At 43.9% G+C, this 27,968-nt stretch overlaps 1 protein-coding gene across 2 annotated transcripts; it reads left to right on the top strand.

Moving 5' to 3' along the window:
• Positions 1-95: 95 nt before the first annotated feature.
• Positions 96-27,968, top strand: PPM1K (protein phosphatase, Mg2+/Mn2+ dependent 1K). Of its 2 annotated transcripts, XM_073340666.1 has the most exons (7): positions 96-274; positions 8,600-9,118; positions 10,106-10,206; positions 18,532-18,697; positions 19,237-19,381; positions 20,532-20,666; positions 21,286-27,968. In XM_073340666.1, the coding sequence occupies exons 2-7, from the start codon at positions 8,679-8,681 to the stop codon at positions 21,415-21,417; spliced, it is 1,119 nt and encodes a 372-aa protein (XP_073196767.1). In that variant the 5' UTR covers positions 96-274; positions 8,600-8,678; the 3' UTR covers positions 21,418-27,968. The 2 variants fall into 2 exon arrangements, with proteins under 2 accessions (XP_073196767.1, XP_073196768.1); XM_073340667.1 differs by lacking the exon at positions 20,532-20,666 and having other exon boundaries at positions 97-274.

Here is a 27,968-nt window from a genome sequence, read left to right as displayed (position 1 = left end):
TCATTGGCCCTTGCAGAGAGAAGGGCGGTTGCATGCCCGGCCCCATCTGTGGATCTATTGGGTAAGGCAGCTGCCAGCGTGACGGGGAGTCACATTTCCTCCTTTACATAGGCAATTACAGCAAAACCTTTCGGGAATTTCTCCGAGACGGCTGCGGAAGGAGGGTCGCTCGGTCCGGGTGGCTCGCTGGGAAAACCCCAGCTTCGTTCGGAGCACTGAAAAGAGAGGGCGACACAGCCTTTGCACGCTTTCCCTTTGACGCGGTCTCAGCCAGGTAAGAGAAGTGCTGGAATTATCCCTCAATCCTGGCCCCGAACCTCCCCGTTTCTCTCGGTCTCTTCTTCTTCGCCCTGCCCCACCTAGCCAGCCAAATCTGCAGTGGTTTGGGGTGGTCTCGCTCTGCGTGTTCAAGCTACGTTTCCGTTTGCTTCGGCGAAAGGAAAGCCGCCTCCCACTGCCATTGCCCGGTGATTGCATGAGATCTGCAGCGCGAAACGCGGGCGGTAACACGATCCCTGCCTGTTCACACTGCGTGGATTGCGGGCACTAAATGCACGTATCTGCACCCCCCTCACCCCGCACCCAGTTCAGTGAGCGCCATAGGCTGAGACCACTGTGAGGCAGGCCGGTCGCTGTGGCTCTTCAGCTGCTTTTTGGTTTGCTTAAAAATAAACCGGGGACCCCCCCTCGCGCCATGCGCTGTTAAGTGGGGAAATACTCGAGAGCATCGTGTGGCGGCGGCACGGAGTCGGCATCGCCGTGCGGAATGGGCGGCCTTGCCTGGTTTTCTCGGGCGACGCTCGCCCCGCTGGGCCTGCCCCGGGCGGGGCCTTGCGGCACCTTGCCGCGGAGGGGTGCTGTTCGGGGGGGGGCGATCGCTGCGGGGTGCGGGGGGGAGGCCGGGTCCATTCATTACCTCGCTGGCTGCGGAGACAAATGGCGCTTCCCCTGCAGCACAAGCAGAGAGGCGGCGGCGCAGGGTAGAGCCCGGTGGGTTCTAGAACTCGGCCCGGGGAGTTCCAGAGCCCGGTGGGTTCTAGAACTCGGCCCGGGGAGTTCCAAATTCGGAGGGGGGGGTTTCCTGACATCTGGCCGCTCCTGTGCTGACCCCTGTCAATGGGGAGAGGAGAGAAATAGCAGGATGGGGGCGCGTTCCCGCCTCCTTACAGCAAGGCAGCTGGACGGGGGGTGGGTCCGTTCCGTGCAGCGAGCACAGGCCGTGCAGTTGCCAGCCCTTTGCTTTAGAGTCTTGTCCTTGGGGCTTGCGCTTTTGCCGTCTTCCAGTGTGCAGCGGGTAACCAAAGTAGCCTCCTCTACTCACAACCCCCGGCTCTAAAAAAAAGTCAGTCCACTGTCCAGCCCCCAGGATCGGATTCCCACCCGCCCTGTTTATTTATGGTTTGCACGATCACTCACAACTGTCTGGGTGTCCCCCCTGGCAGTCCCATCCTCCAGTCAATGCAATTGAAGAAAACGGTCTTGATAACGGACCAGCCCTAGCATAAAATCAGCTCACCGGCACTTGGCGTGGATGCTGAAATCTAAGAATAATACTCGGTTTAGCCCCCAGCAAAGAGGTAATTGTGGTTTAAGGAGGTTGCGCGATTGAGTCAGTGAAAGTAGATTGTAAATGCTGGTTCCTAACCTGCATAGTTTGTGTGCCAGCAGAACCTGGCTGCTGCTCTGGGTATCTGCCCCCAGATTAGACCCTTGGCAAAAGGTGTTTACTGGCAGTACTACTGTAGAAAAGAGCCAGATACCACATCGTGCAAAAAGGACTCAGTCAGGGCACCAAAAAAGGGGAGAAATTTGAACATTTTTTTAAAAAAAGTTAGTTTTGGGCTTTTCTGGGTTTGTATTAGTCAGGGAAAGGGAAATGAAACCTGCTTTTCTCTCATTTGTCTCCTTCCTTGCAAATAAGCATGCTGCATTGTAGGAAGAACAGTTATTTTTATTGCTGTAATTCTCATAGCTCTCCAACTTTATATAATGATTTATGCTGCCTCCCTGGGTAATCACTGTTCTCTTGGAGTGTGGCATAGCTTCACTGTTGACTTATGCGACAGAGCATCTCTTTTTTTTCAGGAGCAGCTCAGTTGGTAATCCAGGATCCATTTCTCAGAATTGTAAAAGGATTTAGACTCAGGACTTGAATTTCCACTGTCACATTTAAATTAAAAAAAAAACCCACAACTGTTCAGTCCAAAGGGTAGAAAAATATAGATTTGAGTTAATAAAAGGCATTGTTTAAAGAAGGTGTTTCGTTTAAGCTGCCCTGAGAAACATCAGGTTTAGAAGCACAAGCATCTGAGAATCAAAGTTAGGAATTTGGGTTCCGATAACATAAATCAGCGCTTGAAATTCTGGAACGCAGTCTGCCTGGCATTGTAGCAAGCAACTTCTAAAAATACCTGCTTGCTATGTGCCCTGTTAACTTGTTTAAATGCCTTTAGGAAAAGCAGCTACTTGATTCCAGTCTCAGCAGTGGCAGCAGTCTGCCAGTAACCTTTTATCCTCTAGATTAATTCCCCAGAAATACAGCTGAAGAGAACACTCTTACTAACCTATATGCTATAGTGGACCTCTTCTCTATTGTTTTCTTGCCCATTTTTGTTTCCTTTTAATTCTCTCCCTTCTATTTTCTATCCTAGTCTATTCTGTTTTGTTCTCTCTTTATTAAGCCTAACTTTTATTGTCACCACACAGACTGGCTCTTATTAGTGTTACAGGCCATAGCAGCATTCTTGTTTTGCATTATCTCTTTGTTCCTTCCTATCCGTTCCCTCTTCCCTTCTCCATCCTTCCATCTTGCTTCTTTTCCCACCTCTTTGCTGTCTCTTAGGGCTTATCTACACTTACCGGCGATCGATGCATTGATGGTCAATTTAGTGGGTCTAGTGAAGACCCACTAAATTGACTGCAGATTGCTCTCCCATCGATTCCTGTACTCCATGAGAAGAGTAAGGGGAGTCAATGGGAGGGCATGTCCCGTCGACATTGCGTAGTATGGACCCTGTGGAAAGTAGATCTAAGCTATGTTGATTTGTGTTATGCTATTCATGCAACTCAAATTGCGTAGCTTAAATCAAATTTCCCCTGTAGTGTAGACCAGACCTTAGTTTTCTCCCTTCCTCTTTCCGTGGGCCCAGCTGACACCCTGCTGTTCTATGGAATGAGGAGAGCCCACACACCCAAAAGACAAGAAAGGCAGGGGTGTGTAAGGGGAGCATGCTGCAGTTCCCCAAAGAGGTATTGCATTGAGAACCTCCTTCCCCCAAATTTATTGGAGGTCATGGTGGATTCTTCATCATGGCAATGTTTAAATCAAGATCAGAGGTTTTTCTACACAATTTGTTCTAGGAATTATTTTGGGGAAGTTCTATGGCCTGTGTTGTTCAGGAGGGCAGATTGGCCTTGGAATCTATGAGTCTATGTTGGGAGCTCAAGCAAGAAGCTCTTTGAGGAACCTTTGTCCTAGACCTTACCAGAGAGGCAAGAGCTCCTCTCTCTACCCCCAGTGTTGGGCTGTGCCATCCTTCCCTGCCAGAATAAATCAGGTCCAAATAACCCCATCCTACTGTAAAACCTGAGGGAGAGAGTAAGGGGGAGGAAGAGAACCTGGCAGAGTTTCCCCTACCTTGTTTCACTGGGGACATGTGGGCAGTCCTCTCTATGAACAGACCATGATCCAGAGGAGTTGGAGCCATTTGCATTCTTCCACACCAGCTCTGGCCTCCTAACCACCGCTCCTCACTTACATTGAGTCTCCAATGGCGCTCTCCTGTCAGGAACACGTCAGCTGCCCCCAGGGCTCTCCTTAAAGCGGGGAAGGATGGTTCCCTCACTGCTCTGGGGGCTCAGTGGAAAAGGTAAGGCAACCCCACTGGCTCTACTAACTACCTCTGGAAGTCCACAGAGATGGTGGGAGCACAGTTGTGTCTGCTCCCGCTGCTGCTCATTCCCCATCTTCTCTCCATTTACCAATGCAGAGAGCGTTCCACGGGGACTTGTGGGGACATAGGGGGGGAAGACTGCTGCACTGGCAGCTACCCTTCCCCTTTCTCCATAGGATAAGAGAGAGTTGCATGTGAAGGGTCCTTAGGGCATGACCTAGTTCTCAGTGTGGTTGTTCCATGGGGAAGATACCGCTCAAAACTAAGGCTCTGATCCTGCAAACAGCTGTGCATCTGCTTAACTTTATGTATGTGAATAGTTCCATTGACTTTAATTGGACTATTTGTGTGGTTAACGTTAAGCACGTGCTTTCTTACTTGGAAGACCAAGGTCGTATGGAGTGCTTAAAAATAGTTGTTCAGGTGTAATCAATAGCTTTGTTGAAACACTCAAAACCTAAAATAATTGCAGATTATTTGTACATATAGGCTAGAAACGTATATTGAAGTTGGTCAATTCTTTCTTTCTTTCTTTGTAAAAATGTAAAGCCTCTTTAAATTAATCTGCGCCTGTTATTTATTGCGTACGCAAGAGGATAGGAAGGTAATAGTTTATGCTCTTTTTCTTGGTCTAGGAAAACGCAGATTATTTCCACACAAGATGTTATTCCCCCCTTATCACTATTAAATATACAACAATTTCCTTTCGGTTGCTAGTTAGTTTTTAATCACTTTTGTGGCTGTTGGCAAACGCTCAAAGCAAGGTCACTTATCTTCTTTGCACATATATATTTGTGCAGTGTCTTAACCCTTTGCAGACATATACACACACACACATATATACTCTCTCTCTCTCTCTCTCTCTCTCATATTTTTTTGGGTAGCAGCCTGGAAAATTCCACTATTCCAAGAATAAAAGTCATCATGTGACAGCTTGACCTACTGTGGAATTTTTGTTTGATTGTATGTTCATAAGATTACATTCAGTAGCTACCTTCATAAATGCAAATGTGTATAATTTACCTGATTAATGTAGAGTTCCACTTAAAAAGAGTGGCTATCATCTACAGAAATCTGAGGTGGGCTTTCACTTTAGATACATGAAGAATACCTTATTGTCCCACCACCTTCTTTTCCCTAGCAGTGATGTGTTGCCAAACCACCTTGCTGTATTTTTAAATACAAACAAATACGTCTTGTAAACAGTGACACTGCAGTTATATGCTGTGGCAGAATAAAGGTTGAGTTCCAGTATCTTTTGTTTATCCCCCCAATTGTCAGTTTTGTATACAAGTCTGGAGACGGATTAGCTTTCGAGAGATGAATTTGATGGAAAATGAATCTTAAATTGTTACTTGAGCTTTAGAATAGTGCTCTTATTCATGCTGCAGTATTATGAGAGCTAAGCATAGCGAATGCTTGTGTTCCTCTTCCATCAAATTCACACTTGGAAGTGAATCCCAAAGTAACTCCCTGTATTTCAGTTTTGTCATGCTGTACAAAAGGATGTTAATGTACTGAAAAGGTAAGTGAAGGTGACAAATGGAAAATAATAGTCCATCTCTGTGACCCAGGATATTACTGAAAGGATGGGATGGTATAGGGTGATATGGAGAGGAATAATAAACTTCAGCTATTTGGACATCTGTCTTCTTTACAATCTGTAATCTAGCTACCTGTTGAAATGACCATTTTAGCCATTTTTACACTTTAGGCCAAAATCATTCACGATGTAACTCTAAATTGGCTTATTACAAATTACTTCACAGCATGTTTGACTTTCATCACTTACCTATACAAATGGTAAGAGTAAACATTCCTTTCACCAGCCAAGAATTGTATTCAAGATAAGCTAAGGACAGCAAGGGAGGTTTCCTGTCCAGCCTTCATTTCTCTGAGCTGTGAACAAGTGTAACGAGCACCACCGGAAAGCACACCGTACAGCTATTTCCAGCAAAATGACTGCTTACAGAATTGCCTATGATTGTCGGTTTGGCAAGCACAGAGTTTTGTCTAGGGTGTTTTGTTAAATAACCTTGCACATCTCCTTATACAGAAGTATTTCAAATGCTGAAGATAAAAGTGTGATCAGAATATACCTATAATTAGTGACATTACAGCACACTGTTGGCAACAGGCCAAATATACAGTATCTCTAATGTAACTGTTGTCCTTCGTTCCTTGATTATGTTAAGGCAGTTTCTTCTATTATTCAATAGAATCTGCCTTGAGCCTGTCTGTTTTTAATCCCTCCACGTTAACATATACCGGAAGTCAGCAACCTTTCAGGAGTGGCGGGCCGAGTCTTCATTTATTCACTTTTTAATTGAAGGTTTCGCGTGCCAGTAATACGTTTTAACATTTTTGAGAAGGTCTCTCTCTATAAGTCTCTCTATTATAAAACTAAACTGTTGTTGTATGTAAAATAAACAAGGTTTTCAAAATGTTTAAGAAGCTTCATTTAAAATTAAATTAAAATACTGATCTTATGCCACCGGCCCGCTCAGCCCGCTGCCAGCCTGGGGTTCCATTCACCAAGGCCGGCAGCAGGCTGAGCGGGGCCTGCAGCCGGGACCCCAGCTGGGAAGGGGCCGGCAGCTAGAACCCCAGACCAGCAGCGGGCTGAGTGGGGCCAGCGACCGGGACCCCAGACCGGCAGTGGACTGAGCAGCTCTGGGGTTCTGTCTGCCGACTCCTGCCAGCCAGGGTTCTGGCTGCCGGCCCCGCTCAGCCCATTGCCAGTCTGGGATCCCGGCCCTGTCCACATAGAGTGGGTACCTACCTTCTCCCTGGTTCTAGCCCATTCTCTTCCTCTCTGCACTGAGCTGAGGGTGGGGGTGCACTGAGCACAGGGCTGGGGGTTGGGGTGCAAGGTCTGGCCAGGAGCTAGAATGAGGGAGGTGGCTCAGGTTGGATGTGGAGTGCTTACCTGGGCAGCTCCCATTTGGTGCGAGGGGTGCAGGAGCTCCTGTTTGGTGCTCAGGGTGGGGGTGGGAATGTGGGGGGTGCAAGAGTCAGGGCAGGGTGTATGTGAGGAGGGTGCAGGAGTCAGGGCATGGGGTTGGGGGGCTGGGTATGTGAGGGGGTGCAGGAGTCAGGGCAGGGTGTATGTGAGGAGGGTGCAGGAGTCAGGGCATGGGGTTGGGGGGCTGGGTATGTGAGGGGGCTGGAGTCAGGGCTGGGGTTGTGGGGGGTGCAGGGGTCAGGGCAGAGGGCTGGGGGTGTGGGCTAGGGTTGTGGGGGTGCTCCCAGAGTGGCTCACGGCAGGGGGCTGGAGGGGATATGCCCTGATTCCACCCCACTTCCCCAAGGCCCTGTCCCCACCTTGTCTCTGCCTCCTCCCCGGAGCAGCAAGCGCGCTACGGCTCTGCTTCTCCCTCTCCCTGGCAAGGGCCATCAGCTGATGGTGGCAGGGAGGGAGAGGAAGAGGGGCAGGAACCCAGCACGCCGGGGGAAGAGGCAGGGGAGGGGGAATTTTCCTGCCCTGCAGCAGCAGCCAGCTGGACCAAGCTTCTTCACACTGCCCCCTGGGACGGGGGGGGGGGTGGAAGAGGAGGGGGCGGAGAAGAGTGGGGTCAGGGTGGGCAGGATTTTTAATGGCACGCTGCTGCCTGCCGGGTTCCCGGCCCTGGCCCCGCTCAGCCTGCTGCCGGCCTGGGTTCAGCAGTGGGCTGAGCGGGGCCAGCAGCTGGGACTCGGCAGGCAGCAGCATGCCATTAAAAATCAGCTCACGTGTCGTCTTTGGCACACGTGCCATAGGTTGCCAACCCCTGACATGTACGTTAAATAAAATGTTATAGGTAACTGAGATATACTTTAGCTGTCCAGTTTTTCCTTTTATTATCTCTCAGAATCATCCATTGGGGCTTTTATTTATTCTGAGATAATGACTGTCCTGTTTGATTTGGGAAGTGGTCTGGGCACCAAGAGATACATGAAAACAGGTGGGAACTTGGTGTTGTTCGAGAAATCTAATGTAAACATCAAGTAGCACAGAACTCCAGAGGGGACAAATTATAAAGAGTGCACTTGGGCAAAGTTATCTGTGAAAAGAGTGTGTGTGAGTTCATGGAAACACTTTAAAGAGGATTGTTAAATGAATTAATACAAAACAAAACAACTGTAGCTTCCAGAAGAAGAGGGAGAGTTATGATTCAGTTTACTGATCTGTTCTGGAAAATATTGATCAGATATTTGCCGGAACTGGACATCCTGTACTTTTATGTGCTGACAACTAGATAAAGTGGAATTCTGTATATTTTTACTTTGTCATTTTAGTCTGATATTCTTTACTTCCCTATAGAGCAACAATGCAAGCTTTTCAGCAGTTGCATGATTAAGGTAATTTATAATACGCTCACTCTCATTACATTACCTTGTGAGTTATGGTGGTTTTCTCTGAGCAACCAAGCAATAAAGTCATTGCCACTAATGTTCATTTTATTACAGTTGGTGGTCAGCAGCCAAATGATCAGCTAAAATGTATCATCCAATGCCTTGTTTTGGTCTATTTCAACACTATATATTTAAACCCCATCTATGGGCTAGTCTGAGTAAAAGGTTATTTCTCAGTGAATCCTGCAGATGGATCTTTCCAGGTGCTTCTAGGCAATGCAGCCCACAATTAATGATCTCTGATGGTGAAAATGTTTCTTGGGTGGTACAACTTGAATTTTCCCTTTCTGTATTTCTTGTTTCCTGACCAGTTCTCTCATTGTCCTTGAAGACATTCTGGAAGCTGCATATTGATCTTTCATTCACTGCAAAGCTCTGTGGAATCAAGTTATGTCAACAGCTGCTTTAATTAATTTGGTTAGAAATGGAGGGTATCAAGTGAGAAGGAGAGCGCTGCTGACATCCCGCCTCTTGCAAGACGACAAACGCTTGACTGCCGTGTGCCAGAGCTCCACCACAGAACGCAGGGCTTCCCGCTTTGATCCAGACGGCAGTGGGCGTCCAGCCACATGGGACACCTTTGGGATCTGGGACAATCGCATTGATGAGCCCATACTCCTCCCACCCAGCATAAAGTATGGGAAACTGATTCCCCAAATCAGTCTGGCCAAGGTGGGCTGCGCAAGCCAGATTGGAAAGCGGAAGGAAAATGAGGACCGGTTTGATTATGCTCAGCTGACAGATGATGTCCTGTATTTTGCAGTGTACGATGGGCATGGTGGGGCTGCTGCAGCTGATTTCTGTGCTAAGTACATGGAAGAGTACATCCAGTACGTAAGCTAGGGTTTGATGCCTGGCATTTGTTTTATTATTTGCATTACCACTAGTGCCTAGTAGGTTGGGGCCCCCTTGTCCAAGGTGCTGTATGAACACATAGTAAGACACAGTTCCCTGCCCTGAAGAGCTTACAGTTCAAATGGACAAGACAGAGAGCAGGAGAAGGTAAATATGATTATCCCTAGTTTAGAGCTAGGGGACTGCAGCACAGAGAGACTAAGTGAGTTGTCCACCATCACACAGGGTAATTTTGATCATTGAAATATAAAACTTGCTGGCACTTCTGTCTCACTGTTGGCCTCTTGTTTCTGGAGTCGGGCAGGATTCCCTGGTGCCGGAACAGTGTCAGAGACTGGATGCTGCCGTGATGAGCAATTTGTTTTTTTACCTTTCTGAAGTATAGAAAAATCAGGTCCTGTGGGCACTCCTAGCAATTAGCAGAGGGTAGGTAGTGCTTCCCTCCTCTATTCGCCTAAGATGAAACTTCCCCTGTACAATGGAACAGCACACAGCTTAAGTGGTCGTAGTCCTTACATGGATCCTCTGCACTGGGGAGGGTGGGATTTTACCCACCAGCCCCAGTCTATTCAAACCCATTGAATTCACTGGGAATTGAAGGTGCTCAGCATCCTCCAGGATTGAGCCTGCCAAGAGCATGTGGGAGTTACAGGTTGCAATGCCTGCAGTACGGGTGCAAGGCATACCACTTGCACCACTCCGTTTTTGCATAATTAAGGTGGCTTAAACGAAGGCTGCACACTTTCTATATAAACCAGAATTAGGCAACGATTAAAAATCACCAATCCTTCGATCCCTCCTATCAGAAGGACAGGGGAGAATGCTAATGGCTTCCTGTTACCCCAAAAGGATGATACAGTGTGATTCAACTTTAGTAGTGGGAAGACAGGCCTGTGGAAACTGCTGTCAATGGAGTGGTATCTTTGTGGAAGAAGTTGAACCTGTCTTTATTTTGTTTTCAGAGAATTCCTTTCTCAGGAGAAGAATTTGGAAACTGTGTTGAGCAAAGCTTTTCTAGAAATAGACAAAGCATTTGCGAGGCATGCTCACTTATCTGTTGATGGTAGGTAGAACGACTGTATTCGACTTTGCAGCGGTGGGGGAAATGGTTTTAGAAATAGCTGCTCTTAGAATACAAGTGTTTTGTATTAATGAAATATGTTTGATATTGAAAGCAATTTTATTTAACACAAGGATTTGCTTTGAGCATTACTTGCAAATGAAACAACCGGCATCAGTCACGCTTGAGCACTTCAAAATGAAATATGAAAATCCTCTCTGAAATTTATCTGGGGAGCTGATATGAGGCTGAACTTTTGCCACACATTCCACTGAGTTTTTATCCTAAAGGGATACTGTCAGGTAGATTATTTACCAAATGTAATAGATGCTACAATGGTTCAAATTTGGTATATATTTAAACACGCTATGAAGAGAAATTCACTCAGTCACCATTTTTTTTAAAAAAATGCTGTTAATTCTGTGGGTTTTAGAAGAAACAGTGTCTAAATGTTCCCTCTTGGCTCTGCTGCTGCAGTTAAGTAACAAACTAGGCTCAGAGAGATTAATATGATAGATACTACTGCTATACAAATAAATAAATTAAATAATGTAGCTATGCTTGCAAAGAGAAAGGAACATAGTCAGTAGGAAAAAGTATGCCCCAGATCCTCCGCTATGGTTGAGGAGCCTGCTGCATGCCTCAGGACGACTTGTGTATAAAGGTGGCATTAAGCAATTTTGGTATTCCCTTAATCCTGGGCTGGCTGTGTGGTGAGTTATTCCACTAGCATATGTTTATGCTGATTGCCACCGGCCCAAGGGGCTGTTAGAACTTCTGGAGCTTGCAGGAGCACAGGGAAATTGGCCCTGAGAAGTGGGTATCACCAAAGGGCTCTGATAGTGGGGTGTTACTCCTGTGGCTGGCTAAGCCCATTTTACAGCGATGTTGTACTGCTGATAGCATTGACAGAAATGTTTTCTGGTATTAAAAAAATGCCAGCACACGCTTTTGGTTTGGATTTAAATATTCCCCTTTGCTGTTTGCAAGCCAAACATTGCTGTGTTGTCTAAAACTAGAAAGTGAAACTGACTGACCCAGTTTTTGTTCAAACTGAAGTATAAAAAGTAAACAGCATAAATGGATAAATAGAGACCCATTTAAAAAACAATGTTAATAAGCTAAGGTGGTATTTACTTATTTAAAAGTGATTTTTAACCTGACTGAAGAAGCAATACAAAATAATTGGCATTACCTTTTTAGTAACCTCTGATTATTAGAAACTGACTTTGGGGAGTGAGATGAAGAATTAAGTTGCATATTTGAATTGTGAAGTTAGTTTTTACTGAGGGGGTCTGAAATGCAGCAGTAAGAATGAGTCTGCCTCACACCCACCTGAATGATCTAAAGTGCTTCCATAGGAATGGCTTATCTTGAAGGCCCCTTGTTTTATTTGTCAAACTCTGCTCATAAAAGAGCTTGTTTAGAGTGACCCATTTCAGTGCAAGTTTATTGTGTTCACAGCAGCTCCATGAGGAGAAAGTGTAATGAGAGAAAATACTGGTACTTAAAATATCATTTTGTTATGCTGAAGATAGTTACAACATTTAGTACTTGGGTCTTATTGAATTAGCTAAAGAGACTCTCTAATTGACAAGCTGTGCAGTAAGGGTGAGCTTTCAAAATGCTGTCTGGGATTTTACCTTGCAATTTTCACCATCTTTAACAGGAGCAACATGGCTAGACCACTATGCACTTCTCTGAAAATGCCCCCATTAACTTATTAGGAACTTGATGCTAATGCTTTGAGAACAGCTAAACAAATGCAGTTCCGAGACACTGGGTAAAACCTTTTCACTAATACAGCTCAAGAAAATATGAAAATTAAGCAGAGGTATGTTAGTTTTCATGAGTAATTTCATAAAATCATTAAAATGCAGGGCTGGAGGTTGAGCAGCCCCCTGTGCTGAGGCAGAACCAAGTTAATCTAGACCATCTCTGACAGGTTGTTTGTCCAACCTGTTCTTAAAAACCTCCAATGACGGGGATTCCACAACCTCTCTTGGAAACTGATTCCAGAGCTTTAACTACCCTTATAGTTAGAAGGTTTTTCCTAATATCTAACCTAAATCTCCTTTGCTGCAGATTAAGTCTATTGCTTCTTGTCCTACTCTCAGTGGACATGGAACCCCTCTGTAAAGACAGTCATCAGGAAGTGGTATCCAGATGTGAAAGGGCCTCATTCTGCAGGGTGCTGAATTCCTCCTTTGAGATATTGACTGCCCTCAAGTTGTTGTAGAAGCTAGTAGGAACTGAAGGCCCTCAGCACTCTTTGCCAGGTGCTGAGCAGTCCCTGAAATCAGGCCATAAAGGAGTGGAGTAATGGGATGTAAAGACGTAGACCGATAACAGTTTATTAATATAATTAACTCTTTGCATGTGTGGTGTTAGAAACTGTAAATATTTTTGAGACTGTTTGTGTTTGCAACGTTAAATACAATTGAACTGTTTTGCATGTATCCTCATCAGAAACTTAACTTTGCACTGTCGGGACAGTTGGTTAGCAAAGCTACAGATTATTTTTGGCTATTCTAGATGTGATAGAGGCAAGAGTGTCACCAAAGCTTCTTGGAAATTATAGACCTGGAATACTGGCTGCTCAAGACATACGTGATGGCACCCAAGCCAGGTCTTCCTGTTTAAATCCTGCCTCATCCTGCGTATTGGAAAACAAGGGTTCAGTTAAATGTTTCTGATAGGTGACTCCATCTGTTGATTCCTTGGGCTGGTGGTCTGTACTTCTAATTTTTTTTTTTTTAAAGTACAGTGGATTTTTAGGATGACTGAGGCCTTGATACTGCTAAAACCTGCAAACTGGTCAATGGAATTCCACATACTTAAAATGTATGTTTGAAAATTGCAGGATCGTGGCCTCACTGGCCAAATCTGTCACTAAAACAGTAGATAATATGGGAAAAATGGAGTTTTTTAAGTTGCTGTTTAAAGATGATCAACTTAATTATGGCAGAAATTGAACAGGTCTTACAATTTGTGCATTCTTCTGGGAACTGTGGTTCTTATTTTGAATCACTCCTTCCGGTGCTAAAATACTTAAAAAATATATAAAGTAACGCTTACATCAAGTTTCCAGTGTAAAAAAAGCTACACATTCAACACTACAGTGCTGTGTCTTCTGTGCAGCACCTAAACAGATGGGTTTTATGGGCTCTTTAGGAAACATAGGATTTGCCACACTGGACTGTGGTCCATCTAGTACAGTATCCTGTCTCTGACTGGGGCAGTACCAGATTTTTCAGAGTTCCAGAAACCTCAGTCGGCACATGTAGGATAATCTGCCCTCCACCTTAGGTCTCCTTCTAATCCCTAACAGAGTTTGATTTAAACCCTGAAGGTTTAATATCTCTTCCAAAAATGTATACCAGCATTAACTGTTATAACTGGAGGTTCTTACTGTCCATATACACATCCAATCCCTTTTTGAATCTTGCAAAGATTTTGTCCTTTTTAAATTTCAGTTCAGAGCAAGGTGCAATTAATGCAACAAGCTCCTTCTCCCACTAATTTGGATCAAGGACCATGTTCCTACAAGCATGTACAACTTCAAAGTTTGTTACATTTCTGATATCTCGACAGTATATTTCTTAAAATGTTAAAAAGCTGCATTTTTCTCCCCATATCAGTGCCCCAGAGCTGAATAAATACAAACTTTTTGAAGAACTGAAGCAGTACTAGTTACCTTCCTAATGATGGAGTTTTTCTTTTTCTTTTTTTCCTTTTGGCCTTGTTGCTTTGAGGATAAATCTAGGGTCCTGCAGCTTTCCCTATCCCCACAGCTCCTCTCTCTGCCTTACATCCTCCCACCTGGACTACTCTGCTGGCCCTGAAGGGACGCTCTCCCAGCCCCCAGCTGAGAGACCCTGAGTTAGCATGTGAGGGAAGATCGATCATTTTTGCACATTCTCAACCTTATAGAGGACTAGTGCTATACGTCCCAAGTTTCTTGATGAAAACACTGCCACCAGCTCTCCTGACCTGGCCTAGGACAGCCATGTAAGGTGCCGCTACGGCTTCAGTTTATTGAAAGCCTAATCCAATACATATTGAAGACCATAGGAATTTTTCCATTGACTTCAGTGCTCATTGTATCAGACCCTAATCACACTGGCCGTTCATATCTGGAATAGCCATTTTATTGAACAAGGTTGGTTACTAGTTGATGTATTTGTGTACGTTTGGGGCACTCTTGAAATCTTATGCTGTGCAAATACTGAAGGTCTTTTTCTATAAAGAGAATACTAATTTTTTTTTTAAGTTACCATTCAAAAACATGACTATTCTTTTAATATGTTAACCTGCAACACTGAGGAAAAGGGAGAGCTGCTGAAATATATATCTAATATAGCCATCAGCCTAAAAAGGTTCAGTCTTGGTAATGGTACTTGGTTATTATCTAATCAAGTTAGAAGACGCATACTCTAAATATTTCCTTAAGTTTTTATCCACATTCAGTGTTCAATGGGTCATGACGAGCCATGAATCTATCTCCAATGGCTATAAAGCTGTTTATTTTTAGCAGTCAGTTTCTTGGAACCTTTTTGTTTAGAAATGAAGATTGTAAACAGGTTGATCCATATACTGTACTTGAAATGCTCTTTAGAATGTCTATCTTTGCCAACTATGAGATGGCTGGGCATTTTCCATTGATTTGCTTGGTCACCCCAATACTGTTACTGAAATACTTTGTGGCTTTTGTTTAGGCTGAAGCTACAACAGAGGTGACTCACAGCTGTGGTGAAAGTGTAAGGAGGAAAATCATTGAGAAAAGTGAACATATTTGAGACCATGTATGTCTTTAGACAAGATTGAGCCATGGTCAAATTGGACTTCATGCATTGTCATAAGACTTGTGAAAAGAAGAGCAGGCAAACCCAAAGTGAACATTTCCCCTTGCTTTGCAGCTCTTATTCTGTCATCCCCAGTGTTGCAGGTTTGTTTTGTCTGAACAAAATCCCTGGGTGAATTTCCTATTTGCCTCTGTGTACGTGTTATTTGTGGCAGAGACTGTACCTGGTCAGCAGCTCTAGAACTGGAGGCCCTGGACACTATATGCTGGGCTTCAGTGGAAAAAGAGATCTGCTTAATTTTGTCTCAGGTGAAGGAGTCCGGCGGTTCCTAGCCTGGACTACTGGAAGGTTCCCACATCCTCTTTGTCACATTAGTTGAGATGACATGCAGTAAAAATTGTCCAGTGAGTGTTAAGAACCTATTGAAAGATCTTAGTTTTATAGTGATGTTATTAGGAAAAAGTAAAAACTTGTTTTTACCTTTTTTAAACATTAAAACCAATGTTATGTGCTGATGCAGCATATCTTTAAAGTGCTAAGAAATAAGTTTGAAGCAATAGTAAAGCACTAGAAATTTGATACATTCATCATTCCTAGATTTTGGAACTGTGTTAGTGACCCAAATGAGTCTGAAGCCTCCTTTACTTTAAGGGCCTGATTCTTCCTCCCTTACTCACATTGACTATTACCTTCATGAGCGGTCTTGCTGAGAGCAGAATTAGGCCCAGTGAAGGGAGCATGAGTGGCACTTATATTTCCAAACTATGATAAGTTTTTATTTGGTCTACAGGTATTTGTAAGGTGCCTATCACTATGGTACGTACTGCAGCTTTACCATACATATGTCCGGCTTTTCAGTAATCTCCCTAGAATTGGTACTGAAGGTTGATTTGATTTTTTTTTTAAAGTACTCAAAAGAGTATTTGGGATGTGTATGTTTGCTGTGCCTTCGAGTTGAGGCACATCCCAAAATATTTAAAGCGTTGCAAGAGAATTTGATAACTATGCAATAATTCTCTTTTATGCCTTCTAGAATACATTTGATACTTGGCATTACAGTTCCAAAAGCAAGGAATGATATCAGAGGCTAGGGGCAACTCCTTATTAGTTCTTAATTTCTAAACAAAATATATTTAGCATGAATTAAAGGTAGTTTTATTTAGGCTTTTCATTTCACTTTGGTTTAACTGTCTGGTTAAAACAGGTATTTTACTGGCTTTGCTAAAATATCTGATTTCACTGCTAAATTTTAGTGGCATATTTTTAATCATGTTTCAAAGTGGGCCTGCAGCACACTAATTCTTGTGTGGTCTTCTAAAATTGGAAATAAAATGCAAACACTTCACTGAAATACATAAAAGCTACAGCCAACTTAGTGCCTGGAAAAATCTGGTTTTGCCTACTGTATGAGTTCCAAAATAATCAAGGATCTGATACAAATTACAGTGGAGTTGTTGAGACATATAATGATTGATACTTTGTTTGAGGACAGAGCTGATGGATTTATTGAACCAGAAGACTTCAGTGCAGTGATAATACCTGTTTTAATAGTACTGAAGGTCTAATTTAGACTGTTTGTTTTATGGATTTGCTTTATTTTTTTATTTGTCAGTTCACATTGTTTTCGCTCTACAACATGGCTCAATGCATCTTTAAACACCTTGCCCACATGAAAAATTCCTCCCAAGCATGTTACAAGCCTAACTATTTCAGAGGTGCTGAGCGCCCACAGTTCAAGTGGATGTTGACTGGAGCTGCCAGTGGTCAACGTGTCTGAAAATCATGCTCTGTAAATGACAGGGGCTGACTATGGGATGTGCTGATATCTGCAACTCTCACTGGCACAGTCAGAGTTAGTAGGTGCTTAGCATCCCTCAGAACCAGACCCATAATGCATTAAAGAAACCGGTTTAGGCCCCTTGTTCAGATCTTGTGCCCTAATGGGGCCACTGGGGATCGCCCTGGCAGGGTGGAATCCCTGAGTCTCACAAAGCTGGATTAGCCAGATCTATGCCAGCTCCTTGTGACGCCCCCCCAGTCAATCCTCAGATGCACACTTAGAGTGTGAATAGGTGTGGGCAAGACTGAAGTCCATATTCTTCAAAGAAAAGGAGTGGTTGCAGAAGATCTTTAATTACTACTTTCTCATTTGGAAGTAGAGGAATATAAATGGGGATTCTGATTTTTTTGCTTAAACCAAAAAAATACTGCCTGTAATTTTAAAAATCTATTTTTAAAAATTAACTATTGAAAAGAAAAACCCAGAATATGGCTCGGTCCCAAGCAGGGCTTTCAACTGATTTCACGTCTGCTGTAAATTCTTGGATGTACCTCTTCCTGTCCAGGCTTTCCTCTGCAGTAGCTCATTGCAGAAGCATGTTAAGCAGCTCTCTTTGTCATAGTTGCATACAGTGTGTGCGCTAGCAATAAAGGGGGAGCTGTTCTTTTTAAAAAAAGAAAGCAGCTTTGGCTTTGGGGATTTATTTCATTGCTAATGAAACAACTGGTCTGTGCTCAAATTGGTGCAGTCACAATTCGTATTAATCTACCAAAATGACTTTTCCCAAGGATTTTAAAGCAAATGAGTATTAGAAACCAGAATCGCTAACTATAATTGCATTAGTTAATCCATTCTAATAAAAACCAAAAAACCCAGCTCCGAGCATGCTGTTCAACCCCACAAGGGATAGAGGAAGGGGGGAAGGCAGAGGAGGACCTGTCTTGCACTCCACTGCACTTTGTGTAGTTAATTTATATCTGTGTAAAATGCCACCACCAAGGCAATTGGTGGATTGTGATTTACTAGCGTTCCCAGCTGCACCGGTATGGATTACTACACAGAGCGCCAGGCAGGGCAGAATCAGGTCTGGAGCATATCTGCTCTCTTGTCAGAGGCCCTTTCAACAAATAGAGTGGCACTGAAGAGCTCAGAAGGGAGTCTTGTCCTACACAGCTAGAAAAATACTGGATGCAACATTGGCCTATTGGCAGGAGGAGGGAAATGGTCGGATCATAAGGACTCTGACAAGGACCTGAGACTAGGAAGGAGATATAAAATGTCTCTTCTTTCAAAGCATACACCCAACTCTCATTAGCATTACTGAATTACTCACGTGCATCTACAGGAGGAAAGCTCTGCCATGGGATTTATCCTCACTGTTGCCCATTTACATTGTAGCTAGGTGATAACGTCCCATATCTAAAGCTGAGGTACTGGAATAGAAAATATATTTGCCACAGATCCAAAGAGCAGCCATTCCCCCACACCCCGACACCTGTTTATCACATTTGCACTCTTTGCATGAAGCCATGTTGTTGCACAGAACACCTTTATCTCCCCCCTCCCATGCATGTTTTTTCCCCCCACTGTCCATTATTTTCATAGCTTTAGTTGAAACTTAAATCTAGTTACTGAGTAATTTAGAGCACACATGTTTGACAGTTAAAACCATTGTTCTGTTATAAATGCAGCAACACTGCTGGACAGTCTTAAATCTTCTCTCTCTTTACGTGATGTTTGTAGCGACCCTGCTGAACGCTGGGACCACTGCAACAGTGGCCCTGCTGCGAGATGGTATTGAACTGGTTGTGGCCAGTGTTGGGGACAGTCGTGCACTGTTGTGTCGAAAGGGAAAGGCCATAAAACTCACCATTGATCATACTCCAGAAAGGAAGGACGAGAAGGAAAGGTACAGCTCAGTTATGCTAATAACATCACTTGGGACAGCCTTGTTCAAACTCTCTTGGTTAATTTTGTTCTGAGTAAAAGGGAACCAAACTAAATAAATAAGGCCAGCTGGTGTAAATCAGTGGAGCTCCTTTGAGGTTAGTGGCACTAAGTAGATTTACTGGGTCTGGTGATCTGGCCCATAGCGCTTTACATCTTGAAGCTCATCCTCACGACATTCCTCTCTATCTAGAGATGGGTACAAAACTGAGGCTGGAAGGTTAAGTGACTTGTCCAAGGACACAGAGGTAGAGCCAAGATTAGAACTCATGTGCTTATGTTCCCCATCCAGTACTCAGCCTCCTAAACCATATCCCCTCCTGGAAGTCCCTCAGAACAGAAATCTGACTCTGAATGTCTCTGGGTTGGGACTCCATACCCTCCCCATTCCTCTGCATGGTATAATCCAAGATAAAGGCACTGGCAGGAATTTTACACCTTTTATTGTTGGTCTGACCCTTTATTTCATATTTTCCTTCTTCTATTTTGTGTTTTGGACAGGATAAAGAAATGTGGTGGCTTTATAGCCTGGAACAGTCTGGGGCAGCCCCATGTGAATGGTAGACTTGCAATGACGCGGAGTATAGGCGATTTGGATCTTAAAAACAGTGGAGTGACAGCAGAGCCAGAAACTAAAAGGGTTCAGGTAAGAGGGGATTAATAGGGGACATTGAACCTGAGCGTTTGGATCCTGTGGTGTGCACAGCATGCGTGTCTAGCAATCAGAATGCCTTTGGGACCTTGAGTCTGACTGTGGGCCGAGTTCTGATCTCATTTATGCTGTAGTCAGGGGGGTCATTCCAGATTGACACTGAACAGCATCTGGCCCCAGTAATAAATGTTGACATGGATAAATGTCGATCTTAAATAGCATGGTTTAGAGTGTGTCGGGGGGTGGGGTGGGAGGAGAGGGAATAAAACATGACAGCCATCTGTTAACTGTAATGAGTGTTTGTTGTGTTTTGTTGAAACTAGTTATTTGCTGAAAGCAAAATGTCACCTCAGCAGTGGGGTTGACATGTTGATTTGCACAGCTTGGTCCAGAATTTAAATAATTTTTAAGAATAGCAAACGTATGTATTTTGCACACCTGTGAGGGGGAAATACAGGAGATGTATAAGTGACATTTTATTGGGGCTCCACAGTTCAACAAATGAGGAAAAATGAATTAGCATCTCAAAATCAATTAAACATGGCTCTCAGTTTCTGCCCCCTCCCCCCCAGCCACCACTTCCCACCCTCACCTAAACTTAATCTTCTCAGTATCTCCTCCCTCACCTCCAGGTGGGAAAAGAGTCAGCAGCTGAGGGGGTCCTATTTGAGGTGGACCAATATAGATAGTGTTCTCAGGGCAGTTGCCAGATGGAGGACAGAGCACACTTCCCTATTAGGCAGGAGGCCAGACTAGATGATCATAATGGTCTTTTCTTGCCTTAAAATCTGTAATAACTTGAGATTGTTCATTGGTAACTGGGTAATACACCGATCTGCCAGGCTTTTGGTCTCAATTTATTGAGCCCAAGACAGGGTTATTACCAAGAATTGGAAGCACCCTCAAGTGATTTACTCGTGATGTTTGGAATACGGCTATCTTGATTCTCTCGTATGCCAGTGCTTTAAAGCAATGTGGTGAAATAGTTAAGAACTTTGGTGCTGTTGGTATCACCAATGTAGAAAATGGAGGAACACGCAGTAACAACAGGAAAAGTCTGTTGTAACAAAGAAAAAAAGTAGAGCTGTTCTGCCCTGCAATGATTTATTTATAAGACAATTTATATTGTGCTGTCTGATTACAGTTGCATCATGCAAGTGATAGCTTCCTGGTCCTTACTACAGATGGCATTAACTTCATGGTGAACAGTCAAGAGATATGTGACTTTATTAACCAGTGCCATGATCCCCCTGAAGCAGCCCATGTTGTGACTGAGCAGGTAATGTTTGGCTTTGTGCTGAACTAGTGCTCTGTTGATGATGCAGGGATAATGCAGGTTAGCAGGGAATAGACTGTGTAATGCCGAATATGTTCAGACTGACAGATCTATTGCAGTGCATAAATGATATTATGGCAGCAAATTGGCACCAATTGAAGTGGGATTCAGTATTCAAGAAATGAGGTTTGTTTTGTTTTTTCCAAACACAGGCTAAAGTTGAGGGCACTGTTCCCTCTAAACTGTGTGCGTGCACACACAGATCCTAAACCCCGCGCATACGGCAAAACACCACGTGCACAAAAACTTGCACAGAAGCACAACAATTTGCACAGAAGAAATTTTTTGCACACACAGCCTGTCAAAAATTAGAGGGAACATAGGTTGGAGGCAACACTTGGGGTTCCGGGCATCACCGCACCTGAGGGATGAGAGCCCCTGGCAGAATTGCTTCAATGAATCCACCAGGAGCTGGGAGGAGACAGGTGCTGGAGACCGAGGGTCTCTTGGATCTGTGGGGCTGGATACTCTCCTTCCTTTGTAAAGCATTTCAATCTCACAGATAAATAGTACTTTAGCATAATAATACTTATCTCTTCTAATGATTTATTTCTCTTCTCAGGCTATACAGTATGGTACTGAAGATAACAGCACTGCTGTCATAGTACCATTTGGTGCATGGGGAAAATACAAAAACTCTGAGGTCAGCTTCTCATTCAGCCGCAGCTTTGCCTCGAGTGGAAGGTGGGCGTGAGGACCTGCTGGAATCAGATTTTCTGTGCAATAACCTGTATGCCGCATGCTACAGGAGAACACATCTTGCCCATTTATTTTTCTCCTAATATTGTACAAAATAGTAAGCTTCCTGGGTAACAAACCCTCATCACGTACATGTCCCATTTTAATTGGTTTCAGATAGGTGTTCATTTTGCTGACTTTTTTTTGTTTTGAATCCCAGAAGATGATGGGTAGTCCTGTGCAGATGGACTAGGTGCAGGGCAGTATTCAATACATGTTTTGTTCTGACTGATTTATCTAGTCCTCTGTGAAAGATTGATACGCTGGATAGACTGAGTTCTGTGCTCCCCTCTGTGCACAACACACAGGGGAGGGGAGCAAACACGTAATCATGAGGAGACGAAAGGTGCCTGTTTTGTCTGCCACTGTGTCACAGCCACCAAGAAGTCCCTCGGTGCTTCAGGAGAATCATGTGAAAAATAGTGGCATGGCTAGAGAGGATTCAGGAATAGGCTAGTCTATACAGCAAGTCCCTGTGACACAATAGTGTAAGTTTAGCCCAAAAGTCCTGTGTAAATTAATGCTGCTAAGCAGAACAATACTTTGACCTCCACACTCTGCAAGTTGAAGTATGTGTGCTGGCCAGGAGCCAAAGATGCGTGGCAGCCAAAGCAGATACCCTGCCACTGGGGGCAGAGGGGATATTCCCTACAATGGCCTGGAGTCTGTGAGGTCTCTGCTGTCCTACATCTCTGACCAATTTGTTATTTGGAGGCCACGTTGCAGTCCTCTGTGCAGACCCCTGGCACAATTTCACTGAGAAAAACATGAAGCTGGTCTACAGGGGTTCAAAAAGCTGCATATTTTTCAAATTAAGAGGCACTGTGAACTTGAATTCCATTTTTTAATTATTTAATTTCTAATTATTCCATTTTCTAGTAGAGCTCCCTGGAAACAATGCAACAGGAATGTTTTAATTCGTTAAAAAAATGAGTCAGGGCTTTTGTACTCTCCAGAAAAGCCGGTTGCTAGTTGACTGTGCACAGGATGCCATCAAGTGCACAAAGTAAACTGGAAAAAGGGGAGTGTTATGGGGCGCAACACTCACCGCTGAATTGGCGCCTTTCCTGGTCACTCTGGGGATTAGCTCGAGGATGACATCCCTGTCTGCGGTTTGCACCTGGTCACTCTGTCCCGTTTCTGCTGGCGGTCTCTCCAGGAACTGCCATATCCTCTTCATGACTTGGTCCTCCGGCTATGTCACTGCCTGTGTTTCCCCCTTCCGGGAGCCAGTACCTCACAGTCCATTCATCCCCCCCATTTCCATCAGTGGCAAATGTGGGGGACCCAGGCCCATCTACTACTCCAGGTCCCAACCCAGGGACTCTGTAGTTGGCAGCCACATGCTGCGTCCCCTCTGACTGTTCAGTACATTTCCCTGAGCCACTGCCCAGCAGCCCCAGCACCTTCTTCACCTTTACTTCAGGGCCCCTGCTACTCAGTCCCAACAGCCAGCTGGGAGCTCCCTCACTCCGGTCCCTGCCAGCAGCTGCCCTGTCAATGGTGCTAACGCCTCTTTTAGCTGCTAGGAACTCAGTCCTTACCCCTGGAGCTCCAGGCCATGACTGCCCAAATCTGGGCCCCGCAGCTTCTTTTACATGAGCCTGCTGAGCCCGGATTGGTTGCTCCCTGCAACCCCTCTCAGATTGGCTGCAGTCCGCGCAGCCACATTAGGTTGCTCGGAGGACTCCCCTCCACTGCTCCCTCCTGGGGTTAACGCCTTTCATGCCAGTGTGGGTTAGATACCCCACCACAGGAAGAAATATCCTTTTTTTGTTTTTAACTAATTTTTTTAGCTTTGGGCATTGCTTGTAACAACAGTAGCTGCCAGATTTTCAGACAGAAATATGATTTATTTTTTTCAAGTTGACAGCATCTCTTTCTTTTTTCCTCTTCCATTTTTTTTAATGTGGAAGGGGGAATATGGGAGTCGGTGTCAAATTAGGCACAAAGGGCCCGATTCTGTTGATTTCTGTGAACGGCCCCTGTTCTGGCCAGCTAAAGATCCATCCGAGAGCACCCAATTCTGTGCTCACTTACTCCGTTGTAAATCAGCTGCACAACTCTCCTGACCTCAACAGAGTTACACTCGCTAGACACCAGTGTAGGTAAAGTCAGGAAGAGAGAAATTGGAATCGAGTTCTCATTAGTTTTGCCATCATATTTTTCACATTGGACCTGCTCCTGGCAAGAAAGATTTTAAAATGAAATAAATCACCAGAGGGAAAATTCTGCTGAGCTGCCTTGTCAAACACTTATTATACTGTGAATCTTAACCTCTGTTACTTTAACCCTTCCTGTGCTCAGGCTCACACCTTGTACAGCCATTCCAGATGTTTCTCTTTGCATATATTTAAAGATGCATGGGCACCCTTTAGGCAACTATGCTTAATATTGTCCTGAAGTGCTTTGCATACAGAAAGTGTCCTGCTTGTCTCATTACTCAGTGTATTATATGGTGTAAACAATATTTATATTGCTTTTATAAGTAGAGTTTATGAAACAATATTTGTAAATATATATTATATATATATCCAATGCTATTGCATAGCTCACTGGAATGGGTGTATATTCGTGTTTCACAATTATAATCCTTCCCTTCCCCCCAGCTCCCATTTCTGAGGGTTTGGAGTAAGATTTTTGCTTTGGGTTAAGGGTTTGTGTCCGAAGTCCTGGGCCCAGCCCTGCTTCCCCTGAGTTGCCATTAGTGGGAGTCAGAACAGGTTCTCAGTCTGGAACAAATTGGTTCCCCAATAAACTTGGTTTGGGTCTGTATTTGGTGTTGACAAAACACTTCTTCCCTTGAGCATTTTGGGTGAACTAGCCCCGCTGAAGTGAGTGGGAGTTTTGTCATTGCCTTCAGTGTGGCCATTTTTCCACTCTGCGTCTTTGTGCACTTCTGGGACTCAGCGGTTTATTTCCTAAATTTAAACGTGTAGGCCTGAGAGCAAGACTTTCAAAGTGGCTATTGCATGTATAGAGAAACTAACCACAGGACTCCTGCTGAAGTCATTTGATGCGTATCATAGATCCATAAAACACAGATAGGCCCCATCATTCTATGGGTACTACAATAGCCTCAACTCATAGTGTATGTTCTGAGGGCTGCTTTGTGAATGCGTGCCACTAATAATAAAGTGGTGAGAAGAGAACAAAGTGCTGCAGTGTGCAGTACTATGAGACTTTCTCCTGTGACAACTGTAGCCTTGGTAACGATACAAATCCAATGATTTCCACTTAATCCCTAGTGAATGTTTGACCACAAGACAAAACCATCCTTGCCTTGGTACAAGTAGCAGTTTGTTTTCAGGTGAGGCCTGGGAGTGGAGCAGCTGGGGTGGTGGCGTAGGCAACAAATGATAGATGTGCATTAACAGAACTGTATGGGAACAGTTTTGCAGAAGGTCCATCAACATTTTGCCTCGCTCCAACTGGTGCTTAATCCCTCCCTTTCCTGTAGTCCATTAGCCACGTATCCAGTCTGAAGGCACCTCAGAGACATAGGCTTTTAGTAGCACATGTTCCAATTTATTTCGTTCTGGTTTTTGTTTGTTTTTCAATGTGCTCAAATTGGGGTAGTGTTTGCCACCTTCTGAGCTGCACCCCTCTATCGAGTGGCTGGTGGGTAATGAATAATACTGTACGTAGAGCGTCTTTGCGCCAGTTAATAGGCTGAGTAACTCAACGAGTGGCTTGAAGATGGGGTTTAAGTATGACCCATAACAACATTTGAACTGGAATGTGAGTTTAGGTTCCTTAGGGTTTTGCTGCATCACTGTCCTATAGCCTGTCACCTAGTTTTATAGTGAATTGGAGATTTTTCAGTCTATTGGCTGGCTGTCCTCACTGAGAAAGAATTCATTAATAATTTCCTATCATGTTAGGACGGAGATAGCCAAGAAAGGGACATGATAAAGCTCTACAAAATGTGTGGTGTAGAGGGGCTCCCATTAACCTTTCTCACCATGTCTCAAAGGGACATTCAGAGGCACCCCATTTAAAACTGATAGAAGGAAATACTTTTTAACACCATGTACAGCCTGTGGAACACCTTGCAACTAGATATCATTGAGCCCTTGGGGGTTACGGGATTTACGGCATATACCACCTCCTATGAGTGAGCAGCGGAGGGGGTTAGGAAAAGCTTTTCTTATTCCATAACTGTCCACTGTGGAGTTTTTTGCTTCTTCCCCTGAAGTGTACAGCTACTATAGGAGTCAAGATACTGGCTGACTGTCCCATTGATCTGATCCGGTATGGCAATGCCTAGCTCCCTAGTAAAGACCAGAGCTGTGGCATTTCCATGTAAGATTGTAGCCTTTCATGTGGTTCTAATGTGAGTAGTGTACTCAGTACCACATTGATCACATGCTAGGAAAAATACATTATGTTGCATTGTTTGTAGAAGACATCCTGCTTCTCAGGGCTCTTCTTCCTTACACAATCATAGCTACTTGCCCCTCTTCAGAACCACAATCACACTTTTCTCCCACCACAGTCCAGTCAGTGGAATTAAAGGCATTTGTGACAGGGCCTGTTTTTCTCCAATGAGTCAGGCACTACAGATGTTGCTGGGGTCTTGAGTTTGCGTTTTGGCGTTAGACACTGAGTGAGGAAAGAGTAGAATAAAACCACTCCTTTGCCTTTCAGTGTTGTGGCTATTTATGTGCCGTTCAGAATTTGGACTTTGAGAACTAGTTAATGAGTTGAATATCATTGTTCAGGCATTGAAGGTGAATTTGGTGGCTTAGACCCTGTCAGAGGGAAGGAAGAGGTGCATTTTGATTGTGCACAGGGATCAAATTAACAGTCTCCTTCTAGCTTTTAGCCAGCTCTCTGCTTACGTGGAATATCAAGGTGTCCAAGTCAGACTCAGGTGTTTCTCTACGTCAAAGAATCATTTTAAAACAATACATTCTAGTCTGTCAGCCTCCTGCTGTCTCTGGCAGCTCCTAACACGTACAAGAGAAACCGGTCTTAAGCCCCAAGGGAACAGCAAAAATCTGTGGCCTAATAGAAAGGATCTTTAAAATTTAGCAACAAAATTGATCTGAAAATCTGTGCTGCTCTAGTTACAGTGGCCTTTTATGACAGCAGTTGCCTATTGTAAGAGGCTTTTAGTGCTACACTAACTCTATATACCTGAACGTTTTGTGAACTGAATTAAATGGAATCTCTGCTTTTTTTACCCCATATGCATCTATTATATCAATGGACAGGAGGTTGCTTTTGTATTACAAACTAAACTGTATTTTAGAGGTGAACTGCAAAGCAAAGGATTGTTTTGCTCTTCACTGGTTTTCTGGGCCCAATTTTGATGCATGTATGCATGTTCAACAGGGCTGAAAGCAACTTCAGTGGAGTAAGGTGCTACTCATTGTGCCTAAGTGTATCACAATGTAGCCGTTAGGATGCAGAAAGACTGTTTCAGTATTTTAAAAATTATACACATAGCAATTTATTTTTACTACGAAGATTAGGAGGGTTCCATTTGCCTCACTCTTCTCTCTTTGCTGGAGGACCTTGGCAAGATCTTTGGAGCAGCTGAGTACTGAAGTCACAAGAGTAATCCTAGCTACAGTTCTTTCTCCTCCAACTAAGTGGAGAATGAAATGCTGATTCTTAGATAGAGATGTGGTGAATTCTCCCTCACTTTCAGTGTTTAAGTCATGTCTGGAGATCTTTATAAAAGATAATGCTCTGGCTCACACAGAAGTTAAGACCTTGATGCAGAAATTGGGTGAAGTTCCATGGTCTGTGAAATACAGGTCAAACTAGTTGATCATAACTATCCTGTCTGACCTTTAAAATGTATGAATCTGTGACTAATCATGGAGTAAAATTTGTGGTCAAAGTAATGGTGGTGGGGAAAACAGCACTGAAGTTGCTGCTTATTATGTGTTTGGGGAAAATGAAGTCTGGGTGAAATCCTAGCCCTAGTGAAGGCAATGGGAAAACTCCCACTCACTTCAGTAGGGTCAGGATTCCACCTTCTGTAGATGGAAATGCTATAATTAAAGGCTTTTGACTTTTCCAGTTAAGACAGAACTAGCAAACAATTTATATTAATAAAACTGAATAAGCTTCGTTCTTCATCTTTGACAAACTGTTTGTTACCATTCGTTAGATAAATATGTAGGTCATTTATCCATGTACTGTATATCCACTGTACAAGTGTGTTCCTTGCTGCTATGCCTCCACACAGAGGCAGCTACAAGGTTTCCTCTTTACCTTTTGTTTTGAGTGCTTGGCAACTTTTCGTGTCATAACTCTATAAATGCAAAAGTGCAATTGTGTTAACTTGTTACCTAGTTTGCCTTGGGACTACTTAGATTCACCATGGTTCAATGTACATAGTTGGTGTAATCAAAATCTATAATTCATCTACTACTTAGTTTGAAATGAATGTTCTGTTTTTTAACATGTTTTTAACGAAGCAGCTGTACAATGTGAACAGGCTAAATATGAATGCTTGAAGGATCTTTTAATAAAGTTTTTGCGTCAAGA

The sequence above is a fragment of the Lepidochelys kempii genome, chromosome 4 (genome assembly GCF_965140265.1).
Source record: "Lepidochelys kempii isolate rLepKem1 chromosome 4, rLepKem1.hap2, whole genome shotgun sequence".
NCBI classification, from domain to species: Eukaryota; Metazoa; Chordata; order Testudines; family Cheloniidae; genus Lepidochelys; species Lepidochelys kempii.
This window is presented reverse-complemented; position numbering and strand designations above follow the sequence as displayed.